Consider the following 20,286-nt stretch of genomic DNA (forward strand, 5'->3'; position numbering starts at 1 on the left):
AAAAAATTATGACCGCCATTTCTTCTGTCATCATTGATTGGCCAGATAATCTTTTTTAAATGTTATCTATTTTTATGTTTATTTTCAGCACATAAGGATACATATATGTTTACTTTATCTGGCCAAGATGCCTTCTGCTGTTCCTAATAACCGTGGCAGCCTTTTGGGGAAAGTAGTTAAGGATGCTAGACATTGGGGAGAATGAAGATTTTCTCCTGAAAAGTTAGGGATGGGGGAAAAGAGGGCAAAACATTTTAGTAAATGTAGATTTAGATACAGTGTCTTCTCTTCCTCTAATCTCAAAAACCAGATACACATTTCACATTTTTTGTAAGTTATTACAGTTTGCTAATTAAAGGAGAAATGGGTTATAAGGGACAGAACAGAGCTTAGAAGAAATGAGTGAAAGAACTCCCTATTTGGTTACAAATCCTATATAAAATATAGCCACGCCCTGCTATATTAACCTTTTTATGTTGAGGGTAATCTCATGATAGGACTGTTTCCTTTAATCCAGCACCTAGGAGAGTAGGTTGGGGCTGCCGAAAGGGGTGAGAATGAACCTCCTGAGATCAGGTGCTCTGGGGAGTTTGGAGTGAATAAGGCTGATGCTCTGTACTATAAGCCCCTTCTGCTTTCAGCATCCTCTTTCCATTGGCATCTGCTCTTCCTCTTGTAGGTATTAGCAGCTTATACAATTTAGTCACACTAAGGGCTGCTATGGAAACAGTTTCTCTTTTCTTCTCATTGAGAAACAAAACATTCACAGACTAGTTGTCTTTCCATCCTTATGTTTAAATAAGGATTCATTTTGATAAGGATCTGATAGAATAACAAACCAACAACAGAAAGGAATAGCTGAGGTTCTTATTTTTAATGACCCTCCCACCTCAGTCAGGCTAGATCCAAACAAAACAAATTCCAGTTATTTTCAAATTAAAATGAATTAGATAAGTACTTTAAAAGAGTAAAATTCTTTGTTTTCAGTTTATGCTTCTGGATTTTAGCTGCAAGAGAAGTGTTTATCTTTGTTCTAATTTGTTTGATTTGATTTTAGGAAAATTTCTAAAAGGTTGTTAATTAGATATGTTCTACTAAAATAGGCCTTTATATACTTATTTATTATTTTTTAAACTTCATCTTATCACTTAGCATTTCTTGCCAATAATACCCAAGGCAGTCGCTTTAGAGTTTTTATTTTGGGCATTAGTTAGCGGTAGATAATATGGAGGAAATGGGTCCTTTGGGAAGATTACAAAAGTTATAAAGTCATGCCTGAAATTTGAATGCATGGCATGCTTTAAACATCTAGTGGAAATCTAATTGTATGCAGTACAAAAAGGGCTCTGTTTGGTCAGCATGTTGTTGTTGTTAGGTGCCGTAGAGTCGGTTCCAACTCATAGGGACCCTGTGCACAGAAGAACAAAACACTGCTCAGTTCTGCGCCATCCTCACAGTTGTTGCTCTGTTTGAGCCCATCGTTGCAGCCACCGTGTCAGTCCATCTCATTAAGGGTCTTCCTGGTTTTCACTGACCCTCTACTTCACCAAGCATGATGTCCTTCTCCAGGGACTGGTCCCTCCTGATAACATGTCCAAAGTATGTGAGACGAAGTATCTCTGTCCTGGCTTCTGAGGAGTATGCTGGTTGTGCTTCTTCCAAAACAGATTTGTTCGTTCTTCTGGCAGTCCATGCTAGCAGTATTCTTCACCAACACCATAATTCTAAGGCATCAGTTCTTCCGTCTTCCTTATTCATTGTCCAGCTTTCGCATGCATATGAGGCAATTGAAAATGCCGTGGATTGGGTCAGGTGCACCTTAGTCCTCAAAGTGACACCTTTACTTTTGAAGACTTTAAAGAGGTCTTTTGCAGCAGATTTGCCCAATGCAATGCATCGTTTGATTTTTTTTGTCTACTGCTTCTGTAGGCATTGATTGTGAATCCAAGTAAAATGAAATTCTTGACAACTTCAATCTTTTGTCTGTTTATCATGATGTTGCTTATTGGTCCAGTTGTGAGGATTTTTGTTTTCTTTATGTTGAGGTTTAATCCACATTCCAGTTGGTCAGCATGGACACAATATGCAGCACGTCTTAAAAGAGGCTAGAGGGCAGCTATGTAAAGAAGGCTGAGGGAAGAAAAGGTGTTGCAGAAAAGCTCCTATCAAATATATGAGTTACAGTAGAGAAATGGTGACCTCGTTGTCCATCTCTGCAACCCACTTTTGGATTACATTGGTTTTAGACATGGTGACTGATCCTGTGACTACTTTTCAGGATTAATCTTTCACATGAATCTATAGTCTCAGTCTTGCTTATTTTGTTTTTATAGAAGTGTTAGTCACTTCTGGGACACAGTATTATCCCATTTTAAAGTCTGCTTCTTTATTTCAAGGAAGAGTAAAAGTGGATTAAGATCATTGATTTGGTATTGTGTTTGTATGTTTTTAACTTTTATTATGGAAAATGTCAAATGCTCCAAAGTACGGATAATAGTATAGTATAGTAACCGCTCATACCTATGACCCAGTTTCACAGTTAATCAACTCATGGCCAGTTGTGTTTTATCTGTAACAACTCTCCTCTGGATTTTTATGAAGCAAATTCAAAATATCTATTATTTCATACATAGCTATTTCTCTCTCTCTCTGTATGTATGTATGTGTATATACACTCTGAAAGATGAGAACTCTTTGGAAATATAGCCACAATGCTATTATTTAGGTACGTTTTTAAAGAATGGAAAATTCAGGTAATTATGACCACTTTTACAGATCTTTGTTCAGATTACCAAGATTATGGAGTAGATTCAGTGTTTTATTGCTGAAATAATCATGTAGCACATGATACCAAAGAGAGTGTGCAACAGTTGTGGAAAAAACTATATTGTGAGTTGCTCTTTTAACTTTGTATCAGACAGATCAGAAGTTCTCAAGTATTGATTAGCTCAATGAAAGTGCAAATAATTTTATTACTTGGCACATTTCAAAATTCAGTATTTTGAGTTTGAATAGTGGAATGACTGAATTGAAAGGGATGGAACCCTGTGGCTAGGAATACTCTACCTAATAACAGGAACTTTTTCTTTCAAATTGTTCTAGTCCTGTTCTGTAGGGAAAAGGAAAAGGCACAGCATGGCCTCTTCCAATGGGCTGCAAACCAAGGCTGGTTTAGTTGGTTATAACATGGCAATGATGACCCTAGCTTTATAAATAAAGACAGGTTAGCCTGTGGGCCTGTCTCTCCCTGTGTTGATCAGTGGCTGACATGGTGGCAGTTGCAGGTAACTGTGGTTGTTACAGTGGTTTTCTCTGCTGCTGTCTTTCTCTGAGTTATAACCATAGTATTTAATTCTAGGCCATTGAGTTGGGAAAAAAAAAGGCACTGTAGTGAACTTTGGGTTGCCATGATAGGTTGTGTTCACCCTTACTATACATAGTGTAGATAGGTTGGGGCCATATTTCATGCTGAATTTAATGATCAGGTGAAATGATGAGTAAACATCACCCTTTAAAAGAGAATACGCTATATGGTGAGTCACAGTTGAACTTTTGCTTCCATGTACTTAAAAATAGTGTTTTATTGTCCATATCTACTCAGAGAATAGTTTACCAGCCACTTGACTGAAATCATCCTAGTGTAATAGAATTGAGGTTTCCATTGTATAGATTGTGTCATTAGATGTAGTTGTGAGGAAACCTTAATGCTACTCTTGGTCATCTTTTACACATTATTTGCCCCTTAATTTGAAGCATAGTTTAAGGGAGTATGCTGCTTTTTGTCAGTGTGATTTGTCATTTATTTATTTGAACGTTTTATTGTGGTTTAGGTGAAAGTTTACAGAGCAAATTAGTTTTCCCTGCAACAGTTTATACACAGTTTGTTTCGTGACATTGGTTGCAAACCCCTGAATGTGTCAGCAGTCTTCCCCCTTCCTCCCTGGGTTCCCTGTGACCTTTTGCCCAGCTTTCCTGCCCCTACCTTCCTTCTGAACTTTGCTTTTGGGCAAATACTACCCTTTAGGTCTCGTATAGTTGATTGTTCTAAGGTGTATATTCCTCACTGGTGTTATTGTTCATTTTATAGGCCTGTCTGTTGTATGGCTATAATGTGATCTCCAGGAGTGATTTCAGTTCCAAGTTTGAAGGGTGTCTAAGGGCCATAGCCTCAGGGTTCTACCAGTCTCTGTCAGACCAATAAGCCTGGTCTTATTTATGAGTTTGAATTTTGTTCTGCATTTCTCTCCTGCTCTATGACCTGCTGTTGTGGTCCCAGTCAGAGCAGCCGGTAGTGGTAGCTGGCCACCATCTGGTCTTCTGGTCTCAGGCTGGTGGAGGCAGTGGTTCGTGTTTATCATTGTCTTTTAGGAATTGTGCTGTAGTTGGTTATATTCGGGTTATAGTGATAAAAAGCTCTGCTCTCAATTCTGTTCCATCAAGGAGTCCAAGACTTTATAGAAGCCCTTGCTTCACATTTTATACCCATTCTGTAGGTAAAGAATCTGGGGCCATTTGACCAAGGACAGTCTAGCCAGCCTATAAGAGATTCTGAAGTGGACTGAGGGTCAGAGTGACATGGATTTTAGCTTATAAAATATACCCTTATCCAAAGAAGATTACCCTTGTATTGGTTATGTAGTGAAGATACGAGAAAAGTTTGGAAATTTAGTAGATAGGTATCTGGGTTTAGGGAGACTTCCAGGAGGTAATGTAGTGGTCAAGCCGAGTCTTGAAGGATGGATAAAAAGTAAAAACATGCCAGCTGCTTTATAGGTGGTTTCCTGCTAGTTCCATTTCATTTTCTTATGGAAATATGACTGTAAGTTACCAAATAATTATAATGTAATGGATTTCTTAAATAAAAATTCATATTAAGGATTTTTCCTTGTTACTGATGTAAGCAGCATTCTATGAAATTAAGGAACTTAGAAATTCTGATTTAAATTTAGACTTCTTATTGTTGTTGGGTGCTGTTGAGTTGATTTTCAACTCAGAGCCCCCATGTAACAGAGTAGAGCTGCCCCATAGAGTTTTCTAAGATGTAGTCTTCACAGGAGCAGATGGCCAGGTCTTTCTCTCACAGAGCAGCAGTGTGGGTTTGAACTGCCAACCTGTCAGTTAGCAGCTGAGATCTTAACCAGTGCACCATCAGGACTTCTTAAATTTAGACCAAAGATGAAATACTTCGGATTACATTAAATTTTGTTTTCACAATACAGAAAGCTGTGATAATCTCCAGGGTCCAAGTTAGTAAGAATATTAGAATGATCTCTTTATGGTTATAATTATGCTTCATCTACTACTATCTTATTTCCACATTGATAATCCATTCTAATTTTTTTCCCCTGGGGGTGATTATTGTTTCAGAAATGCCAGTTAATATATTCCTGAAGAACAGATTTTCACTTCAGTTCTTGTCATTTCAGTTTAAAAGTATTTAATTTGCTTTCCTCCAGATTTTTATAATCCAGTTTTATACAAATAAAAAAGAGAGACCTAGTTTGCTTACCATACCATAACAAAAGAAACTTGCTTTTGTGAAACGGTGCTTGTCTGTATGTATTTAGGCTATTACCATTTTAAGCTCCTCTATGCATTTGCCTTCCTTCCATCCGGTGCATCTTATCCCGTCACTCTTTTTTTCTCCAGCTGTGTTTGGAACTGGCAGACTTGTTGCTCCCCCTGCCCAACAGGGAGAGATGGGGTAGAGTGATGGAGGACTGAGAGAACACTTATTTTACACCCTTTCTTTGTGCCAGGCACTGTTGTAGGCTCTACTTTTAGTGTCAGGACCTCTGCTCTTGGAAATGTGTTCCTCACGTTGCTGGTAGAACTCTGGAAGCTGTTTCCTGTAGAATTGTTACAGAAGGAAAGTATTACTAATACTTTCAAATACATGTGGATTTTGTCTGTATAATGTATTCTCTTTAATAAAACACATTCTCAGTTTGAGGTGAGGGATTTACAACTATGTTTTAAAGTTATGATATGTTATTTTAAGGTTGAGAAGGGCCTTTGTAAGGTAGTTGCCAAAGGGGTAATATTAGTTATTCTGGTTCTCTGAAATACGGACTTAACCATTTTTTGGTGTGTTCTTTGAAAGTGTGCTTTAGTTCAACCTTAAATTCTAGTCATCATCAAATGACTCTTAGTTCAGAGACTTAGTGTTTATGATTTGAAAAGGACCTGTGGACCTCCAGACTTCTTCCCTAAAAAGAAAATGTCTGCAGCATTTCAGACATCTGTAGTGTCTGATAAGACAGTTCTTCCTTATTCAGTTGAGCTAAAGTCATTATCCCTAGAACGTTTACTTCATCCATCCTAGTTTTGCTGTTTGGTACAACACAGAATAATTCTACTCTCTCTTGCTTGATAACCTCTAAATATTTGAAGAGTTACCATTATTTCTGTACCCTTGGAATACCGCCCTGCTGCCCCTGCTCCCATCACTACACCCACCCGCACATATACCTTAGCGCTCTATTCTTCAGAAGAAACATTTCTAGTAGTTCCAACAATTCCGTCACTTGGTTTCCAGATTACTTATCTAGCTTCCCTTCTGGGTGCTCTTTTGTTTGTTGGTATATTGCAGATATCATCTGCTTGGCAGAGAGTTGTGACCATTATTTCCCTTAAGACGTTATATCCAAAGTGAATTATTCATTTGTGAGGTCAACTCTAAAATAAAAAGCCTTTTACCCCTCAGCTTGTTGATAGGTGTATGTTGTTAATAAAATTGTTTAGCATACTCAGTTGATGCCCCAGTGACAACACTAATGCTAATAGCAATAACTAACGTTTTGGTAAGTTTTATTATGTGCCAAGCACTGTTCTTGATGCTTTATAGCAACTCTGTGAGACTGGTGGTCATAACAACTCTATGACGTTGGGCTTTACAGTGCCTCTCTTGAGGAGATATTACCATCTCCATTCACAGATGAGGGAATTGAGGTGTAAAATAGTTAACCACTGCTTTATGCAGTAGGTTCCACTGCCTTGCTCTTTTTCTTTAATTGCATTTCCAGTGTTTATAGTGGTTTACCAAAAAACCCCACTGCTGTCGAGTCAATTCTGACTCATAGCGACCCTATAGGATAGAGTAGAACTGCCGCATTGGGTTTCCAAGGCTATAAATCTTTATGAGAGCAGACTGCCGCATCTTTCTCCTGTAGGGCGGCTGGTGGGTTCAAACCACCAAGCACTTAATCACTGCGCCATCAGGGAATCTCTCCCCTGCAGTGGCTTAAAGGGCTAAAAACAAACCAAGATTCAAATACCGACTATGATTTAGTGAAAATATCAAAATAAAGTACTTCATATGCACAGTTGTCAGCGGATCCCAGGCAGCTCCGTAGTATAATAAAAGGTGGCTTGTCACACAGTCTGTTCACTGAAGAAGCTGCTAAAGCAGCTGACATATCCACCATATGCTGATCATTGATGTTCTTAAATGATGACCAAGAGGTGTTTAAGAAATCTGCAACGTCTTCTGTATCATCAAAGGTGGAGTAAATTGGTTTCAGTATTGTCTAATTCTTTGAAAATTGGTCTAATACTGATATATCAGGAACTTAACATATACGATCAACCAGTCCCCATGTCTGGTTTTGTTACATTTTGAAGCTCAGTCTTTTTAACCTGAGAATTTAAACTAATGTAAAAATGTATATCTGTAAAAGTTTAGTTGCTGTTATATATTTACATATCTTGGAAGGCCCCCATATTTTAACCTAGAGTATTCCATTTCCTGCAGCTACTCTGAAGGAGTAAATTCTTCTCCCCATTGGTCTGATTTATAATTTAGGGAATAGTGGAATTGTAAAAATATCGGTGAACTATGTGTTAAACATACCTGACCTTATATGTTAGACTTGTGACTTAGACATCAACGTTTTTGTACTTTAAATGATAGTAGCTCATTTCTAATAGTAAATCATTTGAATAAGTATTTCTGCTATTTCTTTTAAAAGAAAGTTGGAATGTAAGTTTTTGTGGTTAGTGATGTCTTCCCTTCTCCTTTGTCAAGGAAATGCCACCTTTGGGGGAATGCTGCTATGATGTACCATCAGGAGCCATCTCAGGTTTTCACATAAGGAGATTGTTTACATGTATTCTGCCAATAAGGAAATGGGAAGGAACTCTGAGTTCAGATTTGGTCTCCACCCAAGCCAAGCTCTATTTTTTGTTGTTGCTGAGAAATACAATGGATTTTATATGTGTGGAGGGGAGATAACTGTTAGAAGAACACTGTTTGTGGTTTTGCAAGGCTGTTGGTGCTGTCCTTCTGTGAACCTTTTACAGTGATTCTGACTCTTCAAAGTGAGGCATCAGGTCCACATCTCCAGTTCAGGCTCTGCAGTGAGCCCGCTGCACAAACACAGCAGCTCTGCCTGCTCTTCCCTGGGTATGCACAAGTCTCTGTGTAGGTGCCTGCGGACACGGGCTCACTTTGTCAGTAGCTCATCATGCTTGCATGGAGCTCTGAGGTTTGTATTCTTTGCTCTGTGTCCTCTCATTGCACCATTGTACGTACATTATTGTATTATAGCTGTTCAGATGTCTGGATCCTCAAGAGGCTAAGCTTTTGAAGACAGATTGCATCTCTCCAGCACTAAGTACAGCACCTGCTTCATAAAAGACAAATAATAAATGCCTATTGAATGGTTCAGTCAAGTTAGCACAGTAGCCATGAGGGTGGTGATTCCTTATCCTCATCCTATCCCATTTTACTCCCCATTGCAAAGAGAGATGGGGATTCCTAGTAGGATAGCTTATTCTAAATTTTCTATATTGTCTTATCCTGGTATTTTAACAATGAGCCAGGTGCTTTTTATTTTCTTCTCCAGCCTGCAATTATCTCTCTTCATGCTCTTATTCTTATGTCCCTTAAATGGTTATATTTTGATACCATAATCCTCCTGAATGCTCTTTCCGCAGAGAATCTCTTCTCCCATTTTTGCTTGTTAGTGATCCTCTCCCCAGATCTTCCTGTCACTTGTCTCCATTGACCTCTACTTCACAATAATGCATAAATTAATATATTGTTTTTTTTAATATTATTTAATCTTTTAAGGCAAAGAAATGGTAAGATACTGGAATTTCAGGTAGAATTTACTAAGTCCAAAATTGGCAGCTTGATATGCTTCTGTTGTTGTTGTTGTGTGCCATTGAGTCAATTTCGACTTAACAGCAACTCTACGTGACAGAGTAGAACTGCTCCATAGGGTTTCCTAGGCTATAATGTTTGTAGGAGCAGATCACCGGGTCTTTTCTCCCAAGGAGTTCCTTGTGGGTTTGAACCACCAACCTTTCAGTTAGCAGCCAAGCACTTAACCATTGCATCACCAGGACTCCTTGTGCTCCTATTAGGACATTATTAATGTATTATATATCATACTTAATTTTTAGAGTTTCTCCATCTGTCATTAAATAGATTTTATGAAATGGTAACTAGTACAGGAGCAAGAAATGAGATGTCATTGTGAAAAGATCTGGGGTCAAGTTATTTCTTATAATTAGCTTTTTTTTTTTAAATAAACAATTGTGTGTTGTGGAGCAATGGGAATTAAAGTTTTATTGAAATTGGAGATTTTTGTTTATGATATAAAGTGCTATAAAACTATATTGATAAAGGTGAAATTGAAATAAGTAAAGTTGTTAGAATGCTTGGCTGATAAAGACTGAGTATATTCAAAATGTATATTCTCACACCTCATTCCTACCCAAAGAATTTTTTGAGGCATGGGGATTAAAACTAGGTTAGTTGAGGTTGGGAATTGTTTACAGAAGTCTGGTGAGCTCCCTGGAGACTCTCCCTTTAGCCAGGGGCATAATTTCCCCTGTCAGGGAAGGCTAAGGCCAGAGCAGTTAATGACTCCTAATACTAGTTTACAGCAGTCTTCTACTTTACAAAAGCAGAATTATTTGTGCTATTTCAGCTGCTTTGACCAAGCGTTTCAGAGTCACTTTACTTAATTTTGAGCATGCTATGCACACAATAAGGATAAATACAAGTTCACGAAAGTATTTAAAAAAAAAAAAACAAAAGAGAACCAAACCCATTGCCAGTTGAGTCGAATCTGACTCATAGTGACCCTATAGGACAGAGTAGAACTGCCCCATAGGGTTTACAAGGAGGAGCTGGTGGATTCGAACTGCCGACCTTTTGGTTAGCAGCCGTAGCCCTTACCACTGCGCCACCAGGGCTCCTAAAGTATAGAGGGAACAAAAAAATCATGTGACTGTTATTCTAAACCTTTCCTTGCCTGTGAAAGATGCTCACCCACTAAGTGAACCATCAAGAATAATGTGAGTGATGCAGAGTGAAGTCCTGTTGCAAGAGACAACGATGGTTTTGAAAGCATGTTAGAGGTAAGTTAGGGATAGGACAGATATACTGGCTTAGAAATGTAACTCAGCTAGACTCAGAACAGAGACATTATTTGGCTGAAGTGTCCCAAGGGTAGGCAAAGAAATAACTTAGGAAAGCATCACATTGAGTAGCATGTTAGAAAATGTGTGAAAGCGTAGTAAGTAATCTGAAAATTTTGTTGTTCATATTATCATCTTTATTTTTACCTTGCAGTGTTCTTTGGGAGGTATGTTTTGAAGGCCAAATGAACTTTTTTCATATACAGTGAAAACTGGAACTCGACGGGACTGCCTTGTTTTTTCGAGTCTCACAAGTTTTCTGCCTTTGGCAGGGTGCAGTCTTAACACCTTTTTTATCATTCACTTTAGTGGAAAATAGTTAAGTTTTCCTTCTCTGACAGGTTTCTGTCTTACATAGTTTCTGGCTTTTGCAGGTTTTACTATATGTTTACAGGTTTCATTTGGAAAAACTGACAAACTGTGCAAGTGCTTGGTATTTATGTTCATTGTAATATATCTCCCAGAGCATGTAGGTTCATGGAGAGGAAGAAAAAGAAAATTTTCTAACTTGAAATTATCGACCTTTATTTTATTTTATTTTTTTGAAGTATACTCTAGCATTGATTTCCCAAGCCACAGTTACACTGAACTGATCTTCCAAAACTTGAATCCATTCAGTTGCTTTGAATGGCTCCTCATTCATTGATGGTCTGTGAGCTGCATCACTAGCATAATATTCTGCATGTGTTTGACTGGACAGTAGACTATACTACAGCCGTGTTTAGTTTTGTATTGCATGAAGCTGTGGATGTTGGTCTAAGGATACTTGGTCTACAGAGCCTCTCCTGTTTTTTAGAATGAGAAAAGCGTGATTATTTACAACAACTTAGCTAATTGGTGAAGTCCCTGGGTGATGCAAACAATTAACATGCTCAGTTGCTAACCGAAAGGTTGGAGGTTTGAATCCACTGAGAGGTGCCTTAGAGGAAAGGCCTGGCAATCTACTGCTGAACAATCAGCCATTGAAAACCCGGTGGAGCACAGTTTACTCTGACACACATGGGGTCGTCTTGTGTCAAAATCAACTTAAAGGCAAGTGTTAATGGTGATGGTAGTTAGTTGGTCAGGGCAGGTATTATATATTCCCATTTAGAGGTAAGCAAACTGAAGGACAGATAGCAAAGTGACTTATCCAAGGCCACATAGCTAGTAAGTAGTAGAGCTGTTCCTGCCTACCCCTGCATATTGTTAAGCCTGCACCCTTTCTTCTGTATGTCAGGTTGCCTGGGCTTCAGCTTATGTCTTCCACTGTCTTCATATTTTGGGATATAATAGAAGTACAGTACCTTTTGCCAAAAGGACTTTCTACTCTAATTGTGAGTCCTATAGAAGCCTCTTTCTATAATAGAGATTTGAGACCATTTCTATATGTACCTATTTCTTCCCCTTTATTTCCACATTCCTGTAACCTTTTGAGTTTTGGTTAGGTACTCACCAGGTGACATCACCATGGCCTAGGTGGACACACTTTGTGAGACAGGAGTGGTGCAGGACCCATGATGCCAAGGAACGATGCCCGCGTAGGGATTCACCCTTTCTCTGAAGTCTGTATATGGTCAGCAGATGGCCTCCCCTGCCGCTCTCAGGGAGGATTCACTGTCTATCTCTGCCTTGTCTTTGTTCCTAAGGCTTAAACTTGCCTTGATCTGTTGTGAGGGATTATGTTGTCATTTTGTCACAGGGATTGGAGTAGCTGCCACTCTGGTTAAGATCAAAACTGCCTTTCATACCCTGACTTGATAGTATAATGTTAATAGTACAGTCCCTTGTTCAAATTCTGGGTCTACTTCTTGAACCATGTGACCTTGGCCAAGTTACTTATCTACTCTGTGCCTCAGTTTAGCCCCCATCTCTGAAATGGAGGTATTCCTTACTAGAGTGAGTTGTTGTGAACATTAAATTAAATATTATATCTATAGCACTTAGAAGAATGTTTGTCATAAAGAAAGCACTACCTAAATGTTAACTATTACTATTACTGTTACTAATATTTGAAAAAACAAAGCATAATAAAGACCTACTTGCTCTGAGACATATACAAGTGGCTTTCTGATTTATTTATTTAGGCCTTTCTTATTTTGGGAGGAATCTTAGTTTTAATAGCTGCTGTGTAGGTGGGTCACCGCCTCTTTGGATAGCCCAGCTGGTAGTTTTTTTCATTTGGGTATCAAGCAAAACCTTCTAACTTGAGCTCTTCTTCTCTTTGTGGTGGGTTGCTGATGTGCTCAGATTGGTCTGGGGGAAGCACTTAAATCTTTCTTTTGCCAGGGCACAGGACTGGGCAGAGAAGCAAGTAGTGCTAGCTTTTGTGGTCACCTTGGCAGCTCACTGCCATTATGACGTGTTTAATTTATCTTCTCGCTGTAGATGTTCCTGGTTCTCCCATAACTCTCAGAAGAGTGCTCTTGGTTGTTGGAGCCTCGTTAATGTGGTTTCTTCCCCCTTGTTTTAGCTTGTAGTCCATAATGACAGAAGGAATCAAATACAACCTGACGTTAGTTGCCTGTTAGTTGTCCGAAGAAAGTATTTAGTATGATGCTTCAGTTGAGATAGAATTTGTCTTCTTCAAAGTAGTCTCCATGTGAAAGAATACATTAGATAGGTCAGAGCTAACCGGAGAGAAAGGAAGGGTTATAAAGTAGTTCGGTGACCATTCTTTAGCAAAGTCTTTTTGAGTGTTAAGCACTGGAGTTCTATCAATGAACAAAATAGACAACAATCTCTGTCCTTATGGGACTTACAGTCTAGACACAAGAGACAGATACTAAATAAGGAAGTGACATGATGTTGGAAGGTGATCAGTTTACACCTCTTCTCAGAACTTTTCTTTGCTTCCCATTTTGCTCACGGTAAAAGCCACAGTCCTTGTTAAGTGCCATTGAGTTGGCTTTGACTCATAGCAACTTTACGGCTAACTGACAAAGCACTGCCCAGTCCTACACCATCTTCATGATTGTTGGTTGCAATGTTTGAATCCATTGTTGTGGCTATTGCGTCAGTCCATCTCATTGAGGGTGTTTCTCATTTTTGCAGACCCTCTATTTTTATTTTACCAACCATGATGTCTTTTTCTAGTAATTGATCCTTCTTGATAACATGTCCAAAGTAAGTGAGCCAAAGTCTCGCCATCCTTGCTTCTAAGCATTCTGGATGTATTTTTTCTAAAACTGATTTTTAGATCATTTTCCTCACAGTAAAAGCCGCAGTCGTTACAGTCACCTAAAAGACCCAGAGGATCTGCTGCCCACCCCACCCCACTCCACCCCACCCCACCCCACCCCATCTCTTACCTTTCTGAATTCATTACTGGCTATTTCTCAAATGTGCCAGGCACACTCCTTTCCTAGGGCTTTTACACCAGCTGCTTCCTACACCTGGAATGTTCTTCCTTTAGGTAAACATTTCAGCTCCTTCAAATCTAAATGCCACCTTTTCAATGAGGCCTACCCCGACCACCCTAATTAAATTATATCCACCACCTTCCGAACGATCCTGACCTCCTTTTCTTGCTGTGTTTCTTCCATAATAGTTACCGTTTTTTTTTTTTTACCATACTATATAATTTATGTCTTTCTGAGGTAAGTTTAAAGAGGGCAGGGATCTTCGTTTTGTTTACTGAAGTGTACATGAAGTACTTACCTAGAACAGTAACTGGCACATAGTAAGTATTCAGTAATCAAGTTGAATGAATGAAAATGAAAAGTGCTGTGGGAAGAATAAACAGGGGTGAATTAGTTTCCTGTGACTACTGTGACAAAGTACCACAACCTTGGTGACTTAAAACAACAGAAATGTAATCTCTCGTGGTTTTGGAGGCCAGAAGTCTGAAATCAAGGTGTCAGCAGAACTGTGCTCCCTCTGAAGGCTCTAGTGGAGAACCCAGGCGCGAATACATTCCTTGCTTTTTCTAGATTCTGGTGGCTCCAGGCATCCCTTGGCTTGTGGCAGCATCACCCCATTCTCTGCCTCCATGGTCATATTGCCTCTTCCTCTCCTTCGAACGCCCTCTGCCTCTCTTTTAGAAGGATACATATGATTGTATTTGGGGCCTACCAGGATAAGATCCTCATCTCCAGATCTGTAACTTTAAATCATATCTTTTGCCATATAAGGTAATTTTCACAGATTCCAGGGATCTGAATATGGACATATCTTTTGGGGGCCACCATTCAGCTCACTACAAAGGGTTAAGGGAATCCTTTGTTTATAGGAAGAAGACTCATCCCTGGTGCACCACCTGGTAGAACACTGTAAGGCAAGCCAGAGGGCTGCTCTGATGTGGTTTTTTTTTCTATTTTACTGAAATTTTTGAGATCAAATTTTTTTTCATATTAAAACATGCACACAAATGCACACACAGAAGAGTACAGAGAGTAATATAAGTTTCCACATACTGTCTTCCCCAGTTGTTAACATATTGGCAAAGTTTATTCATATCTTCTACTGTCCCTGATATAAGGAAATAAGCGTTACAGACAAACTCACAATCTCCTATGTTCCCTTCCTAGTTCCATTTCCCTCCCTCCCTATCTAGAGGAAATCACTATCATTAATTTGGTATATGACCAATGTATGGTTTTATAGCTTTATTGTACTTACAATTATTCATACAGAATATATATGGAATTGTTGTGTTTGTGTTAAAAATGTTTTTCATAAATGGTCTTATACTCTATGTAACATTCTGCAGCTTGCTTTTTTATCTCTCCAGGTTGAAGCATATGGATCTAGTTCGTTCATTTTAACTGCCTCTCTAAGCTACAGATTCTCTCTCGTCTGGTTTCAGAATATTTAAATCCCAGACAAGATCTCTGATTGCACAGCCTGAGTACCATGCCAGTGCCCCTTGGATCAGTCTGGGGTTTCAGAGAATGGGTGTTGAGATTGTTCCCACCAGGATTGCATGCCTGGCCCTGTAGCCAGAGGGTCAGGATGCTTTGCAGTTCCCATCAGGATCATGTGTGTTTGAGGGTTGTTATAAGAAGTGGAGAAAGATCCTGGGCAGTCAAAAAAACTCAGATTTCCACTCAAGCTTCAAGTTTGGGCTTGGAAATTTTGTCCTCAGACGGTTCTCTGCCTTGTCCTTACGTTGTGACAACTGTAATGTATCTTAATTGCCTTCTGCTTCTCTAGATGTGTCCTTACCGGGCCAGAGATTGTCTCTTGTCTCTGTATTATTTACTGCGGTATCTGGCACATCATTAGATGCTCAACACATATTTTTGAGTGAATAATTCTACTGCTTAGCGTGACTTCCACCCTCACTTCCTATGAATAGGTTCCTGCCAGGGAATCCCATGTGGGTGTGGTGTTTTGCACCTGCCTTTCAGGCCCAGTAAGAGTTTGGCTCTTCTCACATCTTTTGGTTTACATTGGGGGTTTTGGCTCTGTTCGTAACTTTCTTTTTTCTTATTATAGGATGAAAATTCAAGGGAAGATGAAATTGCTAAAATGCAAACTCAGACTTCCTTTTTAATATCTTTTGAGTTGAGCCCTGTCAGGCCTCTTTCATCCCAGTATCCCCTTAGCTTTCTTGTGTGCACAGTAATTTCTTTCTAATCTCAAATATGCTATTAGCAGAATATATTTTATGCACATTTACGTCAGAATACCTTTTTAGCATCAGGAGAATTTGAGTTCCAATGGATGTAAAATGTGACTCATTCTACTTGGAAATGGTAATAGTAATAATAATGTAATAGCACTTAACATTTATTGGAATTCTTTTTCTGCACCAGATATTAGAAGTAGGTGCCATCTTTATGAGGAAACCTGAGCTTGGAGAGATCAGTGGACTCCTCAAGTGCTCTCAGCTCATAAGTGATGGAGCGGGGAGGTGAATCCCCACAGTCCTGAGGACTGTGTCATCTGCCTTCTGTAACTAGGAAAAAGAAACCTGGAGTTGTGTAATAAGAAAGGGGATCAAGTATATTGCAGAGTTTTCTGTCATAGAGCTTTGGTAAAGATAAAAGAACATGAGGGAGAATCAACCCAAGTCTTAGAACGTCCTTGTGAGGAGAGAATGTGCCAAAACAGGTGTAAGTGAGGCTGAAGCCAGGTACTTTGGCATAAACTGGCACTATATTGCGCAGGATATTGGAGAGAGCATTTGAGAAAAACAGGTTACCCAGTGCATGTTCTGTCTCCACCATGCCAGTTGGTCAGTAGTCCTGGAACCACGACAATGGCAGGAGTCATTTACTCAGGAGGACACTGAACATCTGGATAAACATTTAGACATAAAATCAATTTTACTTAGAATACTTACATGAGGCAAAACAGAATGAATTTATAAGCATCTCACTGAAATTTTGTGGGAGAGACATCCTGAGAAGTTTTTTATAGCAGGCAGGTAATGGGATCTGATTAAATGCTGCCAGTGTTATTAAGGATGCCTACAAGGCCAATAATGCTGCTTTTCCTTATTTGTGCTGTTTTACGTCATTATATACAAGGGCTTTCATAGATTCAGGTTAGATGTTAGTGCCTGTCTCTCTTCCCTATGTGTACTGTAAGGTCTGCATTCTTCTCTCTGAATTCTCGTACCTGGGCTGTGTTCAGGAATATAACCGCACTGTTGGAGATTACCGACATCGCTAAACTTGATAGGATAATCTGTGCCCTTTGTAACCTATCTCCTATACTAGGTTACTGTAAGCACCCTCCAGGCAGAGCCACTGCTTTCTGCTTTTATTCAAGCAGAATAAAACTTGGCTCAGTTTTGTACCAAGTAGATTCTCTATTGGTTTATATTTGGATTAATAGTGCTACGTGCATAGTGTGTCTGTGTGCCCAAATAGTGTTATCTTATTTCTACACAGAAAGCCATTCTGGGATAAGTGGATGGTATTAAAATTAAATTGCATTTTTATCCTCCGCCAGGTTGCATCACAGCGTATTAGCTCAGTGGACCTCTCGTGTTGTAGCCTGGAGCATCTGCCTGCCAACCTCTTCTACAGCCAAGACCTCACTCATCTCAATTTAAAACAAAACTTCCTAAGGCAAAACCCCAGCCTACCAGCTGCCAGAGGGCTCAATGAACTGCGAAGGTGAGCACGCAGAAATGGGTGGGTAATTATAAGGGCAGGGAAATCAGCTTCTGGTTGTTTCTTGAATGTTCTGACTTTCTGACTTTTAGAAAAACGCTATCCTGTGTAACCTTTTACTTTCAGAGGATAGGATAATGGGACTTTGTTTATTAGTGAAGACATTATTTATCAGTTATCATTTTGAAATTTTTTTCAAGTTTCCTGCCTTTGAAATTAATGATTCATGATATTCATTAACTGGATGGATTTGTATAAGAAGAACAGTTCTCTTTAAATATTTCTACTTCTTAACCTATCTACAGATGCATCTGAGAAAGTTAATGACTTCTGGTGTGTTACTTCTGAACTACAGGGGTTTGGTCAAATTAAATGATTTCTTTTGAAATACAAAAAGTCAGTTTTTTCAATGAAAGGACATTTGCTTATAAATTTAAGAACCAAAATTTAAATCCATTAACATCAGTGTCATCTGGGTGATTATATGTAGATTTCAAGAGTCACATGTTAAATAAATAGGATGTATTCTTTTATAACTGGAGAGAAAGGACTTTATTTGCATGTACATATTTAAAAATTTACTGTAAAGATTCATCTCCTTTTTAAGAGCAGTGGTCAGTCTTGTTTCTATAGTAAATTAAGCAAGAGAATATAAGTAAATTACAAGAGAATATAACTTTCAAATGAATAATGAATTGTTCATTTATTTTTAAATGACTGTGAGATGATCAGAGATCAAACTATGGTAATTAACCATTGCAATATTGTGTTTATGGTTCTCAACAACCAGAAGAAATACTCCAATAAACGCTTACTATAAACTTTGCAGATATGTGATTGGGAAAGAGGAAATATGTAAGTGGAAATTGGCACTTTCAGGTAATTGTGGATATTCTTCTTTGATACTGCACCAAAATTTGAAAAACGATCATTTCTTAAAGGTTAGTTACAATGTGGAATCTAAAGCCCTATCAGTGGTATTTGAATTCTTTTACATTAAGAACGATTGGTCTGTCTTACACTTTGAATGGATCTTTACCCATACATAATATTACTAAATGAAGTATTGGTCCTTTGAAAAATAGTGGCTCTTTGTGTAATACATATATTCCAAAAGTTAGCAGATTTCATTACGCAATTTCGAGAAATCACGTTTGTTAATATCACCGCTGATCTAATCAGAAAAGTCTTTAAATACTGGGAAGTTGTCAAGCTCACTATAATAATTTTTGAAAATTTTTAATTGAAAGCTTGAATGATATCATTGGCAACAAATACCATCAATTGTTTTTCTTGAGCTGGCATTTTCACTTCATTCATTTTTGAGAAAATGTCTGCCAAATACCCAAGGGTGAAAAACCATAGTGTCAGTCATTCTTTTAAGTAAAAATTGTGTTCCATAAAAATACTGACTAGTTCACCTCACAGTTCAAATAATTGTATAACTGTTGTCTTTGAGGTAACTGTCATACTTCAGTTTGCAGAAGTTCTTTATATGTGCTTCCCATTTTATTACCCAGAAAATTAAAAAGATATGTACTCAAGGATCAAGATGTAATAAAAATAACTTTTCCTGTACCATTAAGGACATTCTTAAGTAAAACTGGCATTGAAATTTTTTTTATTGTACTTTAGATGAGGGTTTACAGAACAAATAGTTTCTCATTAAACAGTCAGTACACATATTGTTTTATTACATTGGTTAACAACCCCATGACATGTCAACACTCTCCCTTCTCGACTTTGGGGACCTTTCTTGGTGAAAATATACATAGCCAAAGTTACACCATTTTGAAAGTTTCTTTGTGTACAATTCAGTGATATCGATTATATTCTTCCAGTTGTACTGCTATTCTCACTATCCTTTTCCAAATTATTCTATCACCAATATCTTCAACTCACTGTCCCCTAGGCTTCCCATCAAACCTTTTGAGTTGCTGTTGTCAATTTGATCTCACGTAGATAATTCTTTTTTCTTTTTTGTACCTTAGATGAAGGTTTACAGAACAAATAGTTTCTCATTCAACAGTTATTACACATATTGCCCTATGACAGTAGTTAACAACCCCATGACATGTCAGCACTGTCCCTTCTCCACCTTGAGTTCCCTATCACCAGCTTTCCTGTCCCCTTCTGCCTTCTAGTCCTTATCCCTGGACTGCTGTGCCTCATTAGTCCCGTTTTGTTTTATGAGGCTGTCCAGTCCCCACCTGAACGGTGAACTTCGGGAGACGCTTCACCACTGAGCTAAAAGGGTGTCTGGGAGCCAACGCATTGAAATTTTTAAAAACATATTTTTACTGTGACTCTGTGTCAGAGAAGAATATAGTAACTACTATAGGACAGTTTGTGCTTCATTGAATAAATTACATAGGCAATAGAAATGCCAATAGGAATATTGTTCTTAAGCAGTTTGTTATCATTCCCGATAGCTGATGGGTGCTATGAAAGTAAACCACAGTGAAATTCTTGAACTTAAGTTTTTGTATGCTCTGTGTGTTGATATTAGTATTTATACTGATGCTTCTATACTAAAGTTAGTGTTGTTTTATGCTCAAGGGTTACGTCATGATACGATGTTTTTTTTTTTTTTCAATTTTTATTTTTTTATTGTACTTCAGGTGAAGGCTTACAGAACAAATAGTTTCTCATGAAACAGTAGTACACGTGTTGTTTTATGGCATTGGTTAACAACCCCACAACATATCAACCTTTAACTTCTCTACCTTTTTTTTTGGTGAAAATACACATAGCCAAAGATACACCGTTTCAAAAATTTCTACATGCACAGTTCAGTGACATTGACTAC

The 20,286-nt window shown here is 38.4% G+C and overlaps 1 protein-coding gene across 1 annotated transcript in view; it reads left to right on the forward strand.

The window, feature by feature from the left end:
* Positions 1-20,286, forward strand: part of PHLPP1 (PH domain and leucine rich repeat protein phosphatase 1) — a 221,752-nt gene that overhangs the window by 116,275 nt on the left and 85,191 nt on the right. The window contains exon 4 of the mRNA XM_012556372.2: positions 17,314-17,480. Within this exon, the coding sequence (XP_012411826.1) occupies positions 17,314-17,480 (167 nt within the window). The remainder of the gene's footprint in view (positions 1-17,313; positions 17,481-20,286) is intronic.

This window comes from Trichechus manatus, unplaced genomic scaffold, assembly GCF_000243295.1.
Source record: "Trichechus manatus latirostris isolate Lorelei unplaced genomic scaffold, TriManLat1.0 scaffold00063, whole genome shotgun sequence".
Classification (NCBI taxonomy): domain Eukaryota; kingdom Metazoa; phylum Chordata; class Mammalia; order Sirenia; family Trichechidae; genus Trichechus; species Trichechus manatus.